Source organism: Silene latifolia, chromosome X (genome assembly GCF_048544455.1).
Source record: "Silene latifolia isolate original U9 population chromosome X, ASM4854445v1, whole genome shotgun sequence".
NCBI classification, from domain to species: Eukaryota; Viridiplantae; Streptophyta; class Magnoliopsida; order Caryophyllales; family Caryophyllaceae; genus Silene; species Silene latifolia.
Genome location: NC_133537.1, coordinates 174,379,424 through 174,387,869, shown reverse-complemented (window position 1 = coordinate 174,387,869; position 8,446 = coordinate 174,379,424). Strand labels below are relative to the sequence as shown.

General features: G+C 38.2%; 1 protein-coding gene across 1 annotated transcript; it reads left to right on the top strand.

The window, feature by feature from the left end:
* The first annotated feature begins 7,016 nt into the window (after positions 1–7,016).
* On the top strand, positions 7,017–8,200 carry LOC141618756 (uncharacterized). The gene is made up of 2 exons (XM_074435836.1): positions 7,017–7,809; positions 8,100–8,200. The coding sequence occupies exons 1-2, from the start codon at positions 7,017–7,019 to the stop codon at positions 8,198–8,200; spliced, it is 894 nt and encodes a 297-aa protein (XP_074291937.1).
* Positions 8,201–8,446: the final 246 nt, after the last annotated feature.

The window sequence follows — 8,446 nt, the reverse complement described above, 5'->3', positions numbered from 1 at the left end:
AGCGAAGAAATTGAGAAGTTAAAGAACTTGTTGGGCGCGAGTCCTGATGGTAGTGAGAAACTCAAAGGTATGAAATTAACAATTAATGTTGAATGGATGATTGATAGCGGAGCTTCCCATCATATGACGGGAAGGAAAGATTTGTTGATTAATCAATGGAAGGAGGAAGTGTCGAAAGTCAGCCTGCCTAATGGGAGAATAGTCGAAGCCAGCATGCACGGAGAAGTTCGACTAAATGATCATTTTAGTCTTAAAAATGTTTTATTTGTCCCAAATCTTACATGTCATTTCATTTCCAACAATTAATACGTGAAAATAATTGTGTAATAACGTTTTATTCGGATTATTGTGAAATGCAGGACCCGACTACGAAGACAATGATTGGACGCGGTGAGCATCGACATGGAGTATATTACTATCAGCCGATGAAGGAAGAAGCAGTGCAGAAAGTGACGGTGACCAAAGATGAAAGGTTGTGGCATAGGAGATTGGGACATCCGTCGAAGAGTATTTTTTCTTATTTTTCTAGTTTAATTGGATGCAATTTACATTGGAATTCGGATGTTGTTTGTGATTCTGGTTGTCGAGCAAAACTAACTCGATCACCTTTCAAAGTTAATAATAAGAAATGCAATGTTTTATTTGGATTAATACATTGCGATATATGGGGAAAGTATCGGGTAACAAGTTTGACACAAGCACATTATTTCTTAACCATTGTTGACGACCATAGTCGGGGAGTTTGGGTATATTTAATGAAAGACAAAAGCGAAGCAGGAGAATTTATGAAAATATTTTGTCAAATGGTGAAAACTCAGTTTGAAACATGTGTTAAGATAATTCAAAATGACAATGGAACGGAATTACTATCTGGGCCAATGCAACGATATTATGAGGAAAATGGGATTAAATTTCAAACTAGCAATGTAGATACGCCACAACAAAATGGAAGGGTTGAGAGAAAGCACCGTCACATATTAGAGAAGGCTAGAGCCCTACGGTTTGAGAGTGGTTTACCTGTGATTTTTTGGGGCGAATGTGTGTTAACAGCGGCTTACCTTATCAATAGGGCACCCACAACATTGTTAGATGGAAAAACGCCATATGAAATTTTGTATCGTAGAAAACCTTGTTTCGATAATGTCAAAGTTCTAGGTTGTTTGTGTTATGCACACAATAAGGAGAGACCAAAGGATAAGTTTGGTGAAAGGGGGAAGCGATGCATTTTCATAGGCTATCCAAATAGTAAGAAGGGGTGGAAAGTGTATGATTTGAAGGAGAAGCGGGTTTTTGTATCTCGTGATGTAGTGTTTTATGAGAATGTGAGTCCATATTTAATTCTTGCCAAAGACACGGATGCACAAGAAGGGACTGTTAATGCACAGATTCAAGACCAATTTTTCATTGATTATGAGCATGATGATGACTCCATCCAAGACGATAGGGGGATCACGAAAGGAGAGAAGAAACAGAGGTAGTTACTGGCGAAACAGCGGGTGACAGTGGCGAAACAGAGGGTGTTAATGGAGGAGCTGATGGCGGTACTGTAGACGAAGTACAGACGAGTGGTGAGACAGGAAGTGCGAAAGAAGGAGGAGAAGACGAGAGGATGTGCAGAGGTGCTAGAGAGAAATTCAAACCGGTGTGGAAAAGGGATTATTACTGTAGATCGATAAAAGTAGTTACTCCAATGTCGAATGCTCATCCGGACAAATCAACGTCTTCATCGTCAAGTACACAAAGCTTTTTTTAGCAAAGATTGATGCAGAAAAGGAGCTTGCGAATTACAAAGAAGCAGCGAGAAGTGAACAGTGGCGCAGTGTAATGAGAAAAGAAGTAGAAGCATTGGAGGAAAATAATACTTGGAAGATTGTGGAGTTGCCAAAGGGAAAGAAAGCTATTGGGTGTCGATGGGTATACAAAATCAAATATTTAGCTAATGGAGAAGTTCAAAGGTATAAAGCGAGACTTGTAGCCCAAGGATTCACTGAAGTAGAAGGTATTGATTTCCATGAGACGTATGCGCCAGTTGCGAAGATGACGAGTGTTCGATGCATGCTTGCCAATGCCGTGATGAAGGGATGGAAAATAGAACAACTCGACGTAAACAATGCATTTTTACATGGTGACTTGGATGAAGATGTTTACATGAGGATATCGCAAGTATTTGAATGAGAAAAGGAGAATAAGGTTTCCAAATTAATGAAGTCAATTTATGGTTTAAAACAAGCTTCTCGTAATTTGTTTGGAAAACTTACTGATTCGATGCGGAGGTATGGTTTTGTTCAATCTTTAGCGGATTATTCTTTGTTTACGTTTAATTGTGACGGAATTTTTATTGGAGTTCTAGTGTATGTGGATGACATGATTGTTGTTAGCAATAGTGATGATGCTTGTATTCGGTTCAAAAGGTTTCTTGATTCGAAATTTGACATTAAGGATTTGGGCCGATTGAAATTTTTCTTGGGAATCGAAGTTTCTCATGGGACAGACGGGTTATTTCTTAATCAACGGAAATATGCAATGCACATTATTGAAGAAAGTGGTATGACAGGCGCGAGAACCGTGTATACGCCCATCCAACCTCGTCACAATTTAGCACTAGCGAAGGGGAGTGTCTTGAAAGTTGTTATGAAGTATCGGAGACTCGTTGGGAGGTTAGTGTATCGTACAATCACAAGACCCGACCTTGTTTACGCGGTGCATATTTTGTCTCAGTTTGTTAATGAACCGAAGGTAGAGCATTGGGATGCAACACTTCGAGTGGTGCGTTACATTAAGAGAAATATGAGCAAAGGCATATCAAACAAGAAAGAAGGGGATTTTGATTTAATGGGGTATTGTGACTCGGATTATGCAAGTTGTCCAATCACGAGACGTTTATTGAGTGCGTATTTTGTTTCTTTAGGGAAGTCGCCCATCTCATGGCGTGCAAAGAAACAAGTGACAGTAGCGAAATCGACTGTAGAAGCCGAGTATAGAGCGATGGGGGAAGCCACAAGTGAGTTAATATGGCTCAAGTATTTTCTCGGCTCATTTGGTATTTTTTATCCTAAACTAATGTCCTTATATTGTAATAATCAAGCCGCACTTCATATTGCCAAAAATCCGGTATTCCATGATCGGATAAAACACATTGAAATTGATTGTCACTTCATTCGTCAACATCTAGTGGCAAAAACGATTAGTACTTCTCATGTACATAGCAAAGAACAAATCGCGGACTTATTTACAAAGGCGCTTGGAGGAGAATCCTTTGACCATTTGCAGTTCAAGTTGGGACTCGGTTTACCTCGCTCTCCAACTTGACGGGGAATGTTAAGATGAGAATATTTTGTTGCTTATTATTAAGAGATGTTGTGTATATTGTTAGGAAGTAAGATAATATATGTATCCTTTTTTAGGCTAATTAGTTATTTAGTTGCCTAATTGTTAGGGTGGTCAAAGATAGAGTAGAACTAATTGGTTGTATATATTTACACATTGTACGCACTTTTTTTTTTGAATTAAGGAGAAACATCATCTTCTCAAACATCTCTTGTTCCAATTTCTATATATTACTTAATCATCTTAAACTAGCACCTCGTTAATTTTATATTTTACCTCATCAATTTTGTTTCGAGCAAAACATAAATTAAAAGCGAAAATTAATTCAAGAGAATTGAGTAATGTGCTGAAATGTATTTTTTTTAAAAGTATTTTTTATACCACAAATCTAATGATTCCAATTTATAAATTCAAAGTAATCGAAACATTTATAGTTTTGTTTATAAATATTATGAATAGTATGAGTCAAGTCATTCTCAAATAATAATATTAATAAAAGATTTAATAGTTTATAATCTTATATTATTTATACTTTAATTAAAATATTATAATTTAGTGTTTGGTGAAAATTACATAGTTTGATGAAAAGATTAATTTTAATGAAAAGAATTATATGTTGAAATACATTATAACTATTAATTTCATTATTTAGTAAATACGGTAATTATCAATAACTTCCTTAATTAAAAATATGCTTTTTGGAAGGAAAATATGTGAATTTACCTATTTATTTAGTAGATAGGAGATTGGTCAGTCTACTATCTAGACTCGAATTTACTAATTTCAAATGAGGAGCCAAATTTCAGAAACATTTCATTTTTGCGCCCAATTTATTTCAAACAAAATGTAAAGTTGATTGTGGATATATAAATAAAAGCCTGATTTGTAAAAATTCTTTTATTTGCAATAGCGCCAAAGAACAACTTTCTTACCATTGCATAAAAATAACATTCTCAGTAAATGTAATACCCCATATTTAAGACGATAGAATTATATTAAAATATGTTTTAAATGGTATTTAATAATTAAATTAATTGGATAATAAAGTTGTAAGATTAAATAATTAAATAATGTTGAGATGGGAATTGTTGGAACTCATGTATGGTACACGCGTGAAGCGTGTGATTGGGATTGGTGACGTAAGTATAATTGTATGATATTACTAATAATATGTAATAATAATTAAAGGAAAACAATAATAAAGAGAATTGGAAATTGGGAAGCTTCCTCCCTCTTTCTTTCCTACATCTATATAAACTAATCTACCTACCCCATCATCATATACAAACATAAAAACACAAATAATTTACCTAAGGCAAGGGGGAAAGATCTAAAGGGAGAAGAGTAGAAGCATTTTATAAAGAATTATCGTCTGAAGGTAAGATCGTCGTATTTTATGTTTACATCGCACTATTCAATTAAATTATAGTATGTACACCGTATAAACCACCGTGAGTTACGTCGTTGACCTTATAGTTGTCGTTGACCGCCGTGACTCTAGTAGGACCAAACGTGACCGTCGTTGACCACCGTGGGTGGCGTATTAGGCGTCTAAAGTGGTGGCTGTCGTGGGGTTTAAGACGGAATTTAACCCTTGTTTTATTGTCGACTTGACTTGGGACTTGGGTGGTTGGACTTGTCGGTGGTGGGCGACCCTAACGGTGGTGACGGGGTGGTTGCGGGTAGTTGTTGGTGCAGTGGCGTCGAATTGTGGCTGTTGTGTGGTGTTTGTGTTGGAATCGAGTCGAGGGTTGTTGTGCCTTCGCCGTGACCTAACCTGGGTTGTCGTGGAAGTTGGTGGAACCACCGTGGGTCAAGGAAGACCACGGTGGTTGCCACGGTTGTCGTGGTGGTGGTTATGGGCGGTGTGTGTTGTTTATTTGTTGATGGTGTCGGGTTTAAGGGAGGTAGTTAGGGTATGTTGGTATGGGTTGTTGGGGGTGGTTTGGCTAGTGGTTAGGGGCTGGTTCGGTGCGTCGTGGTGCAGGCTAGTGATTGCTGGATTGAGTGGTGACAGTGGTGGCTGGTGGTGTCGGGTTTAGACGGGTTTAGGAGGGGTGATGAACACGGTTTTTAAACCGTGTATGTGGGGTTTAGTGGGTTGTTTAAACGGGTTCTGTTTGGGTGATTGGGTTAATTAACTAAACGGGTTTTGCATAATAATTTACACGGAAATATAGTTAACGTAAATAAATTTTAATCGGTTAAATTATAATAAGTGATTCGAGTAAATAATAATTAAATTATAAATATTGTATTTAGGTGACGGATTTGAAGTGGAACACTTTTGATTATTATTATTGGACTGCATTATTGGATTATTACTGTTGAGGTAGGTTATCTACTCAACTTGAATGCGTTTTTGTGTTATTTAACAATTGAATATTGATTGGAATTGGATGTTGGTTGTTGGATGATTACTGCTATTGTATATCCATTGGTTAATTATTATCCATGTTGCATACTTGTATTGTTGTTGTATGAAGACCCGGTCCAAGGGTGGTGGTGATAATTTGAAGACCCGGATCACGGGTGGCGGGGTATATAAAAGGGTGTCTCGGAGTTTGTTATTGTTTATAAGGGAGTCTCAGAGTATTTATATGGGTGTCATGGAGTATTGATGTTAGGGCTGGAATTTCCTAGATACTTCCAGGTAACATCCTACCCTGACCCGACTGTCAGGGTACAAAATTGTCAGGGTAGAACAAGAGTGACACTAGGCAAGGGGAGGACATTGGTCAATTATAAGGACAATATTTGACCTATTCAAGAATAATAATATCCAGTCAATAATTACATATATTCGGGTATTAATGACGATATTTAAGAGGAAGATTTTGCAATGAAAATCGAGCATTTATGTGGGTGATTAAGCACAACGATAAAGTAATTAATTGCGTCATTAAGAGCAAATATTAGGCATAGATGGAGAAGATTATGGAACCGTTCAAGCCTGGCTATATAAGAGCAGCTCAAGATCATTTGAAGATATACAACAACTACTCAACTAATATCATACTACTACACTACGTGTTATACTTAGGCAATATTACATAAATTGTGCTAATTACTCGAAATCATAGTGAAATCCTCTCCTGGCTTGGTGGCCATGGTTTTTTCCCATTTAAGGGTTTTTCACGTGCAAATTCCATTGTCTTATTATTTACTTTATTTGCATTACTTTTATTATTACCTGGCCTGCCCTGTAGTACATATAGATAAATCTGAGCTAGTTAACCCTGCCTAGACTATACCTTATTTTAGGCTTGCGCAAAATCCATACAAAATAATTGGCGCCCATCGTGGGGCATCTAGCTTATTAAAACCTTTTTTCCATATCTCACAAAAATCAAAATAACCAACAAAAATGACCCAGCCAACCATCCAGGAGTAATTAGACTCTGCCTTGCAGCAAATAGCGCAATTGGAGAGCCCGAAAGACAAAGTAGCTCAGACTGAGACTGAAATCCTGCGCTTGAAGGAATCCGAGTCAACCTTGAAAGAAAAATTGAAGAAAACTCAAGAGCGGTGGCAGAGGCAACAACTATAGATCTACCCCATATTCCAAGTCAGACCATTCAGAAGTCAACCTAGCATATGAACAACAAGGTAAGGCTAAAGTTCACCCACCTATTTCTGATCATAACATCAATGTTGATATTGTAGGCTTGATCCAGTGGCTTGACAACATGGGATCAACAGTTAGATGGCCTAGGAAAGTCGAGAATCCTAATCCAAGGAGGGACCATTCTAAGTGTTGTGAATTTCACATGGACGTAGGGTATACAACGAAAGATTGCTTCACCCTGAGGAAAGAGGTAGCCTACATGGTCAAAGTTGGATACCTAAAAGATCTGATCAAATCCAAAGGCAAAAATAAAGATCAAAGTAAAGGAAGCCAGGAGCAGAAGCAAGAACGCAATTTTCCTCCGCCACCCCCACTTTATGAAGTAAAATTCATAAATGGAGGATCGGAAATTTGTGCTCTGGCCAGTTCAGTAGCAAAAAAGATAGCTAGGACTCCTTATATAAAGTCACCCTGTAAACCGGGGCACATACCATCTATTACTTTTGGTGATTGTGACCTGGTGGGAATACCTGACCTTCATCTTGATGGCCTGGTCATCTTTATACAAATTGGAACAGCTACTGTAAGAAGAATTCTAGTGGATGAAGGCAGCTCAGTGAACCTGATTATGCTTGACGTACTCAAAGCCATGAAAATCAGTGAGTATCAAATTACCAAGAAGTCCAGTGTCTTGGTAGGGTTCAGTGGAGAAACAAGGAGCACATTGGGGGAAATTTATCTTCCCGCATATGCTGAGGGCATAGCATCCTATAAGAGATTTGGAGTCCTAGATTGCCTGTCATCCTACAATGCAATCCAAGGTAGGCCGTGGATCCACAATGTCAAAGCTGTGCCGTCAACCTATCATCGATGCATCAAAATATCAACAGATTGTGGGGTAGCAACCATCAAAGGTGAGCACAAGTCAGCCCAGGAATGCTATACTAAAGCCTTCCAAGGCAGGTAAGTCCCTCGCATAAAAATTACCGTACCCTGTCAGCAGCACATATGTAGCACCACCTAGAATGGAAACATATCAGATAATCCTCAACCCTGATTATCCTGGCAGGTATGTTCTGTTTGGCTCTAATGCCCCTAACTCAGTCAGGACCGAGTTAGTAAGTTTTCTTAAGAATAAGTCCTCCTGTTTTGCTTGGTCTCATTTTGATATGACTGGTATTTGTGCTGATGTTATTACTTACAGGCTCAACATTGACACATCTTTCAAGCATGTGCAGCAAAAATGACGAAAGTTTGCACCAGAAAGAAATGCCATCATCAATGAAGAAGTGGATAAGCTCCTAGACATGGGCATGATCAGGGAAGTGATGTACCCTAAATGGCTGGCAAACGTAGTGGCCGTGTAGAAAAAAATGGAAAATGAAGTCTGTGTAGATTACACTGACCTGAATAAAGCATTTCCTAAAGATCCTTTTCCCCTTCCGCACATTGATGCCATGGTAGATGCAACAGCAGCCCACAAAATGATGACATTTATGGATGCCTCCAGCGGATTCAACCAGATAAAGATGCACCCTACTGACCAGGAGA

What these genes read in the sequence shown, in the direction of transcription:
- LOC141618756 (XM_074435836.1), top strand. Translation starts at nt 7,017, where the DNA reads ATGGGATCAACAGTTAGATGGCCTAGGAAAGTCGAGAATCCTAATCCA. An exon ending in TGGGGTAGCAACCATCAAAG is followed by an intron (nt 7,810 to 8,099) that starts GTGAGCACAAGT and finishes TATTACTTACAG; the next exon opens with GCTCAACATTGACACATCTT.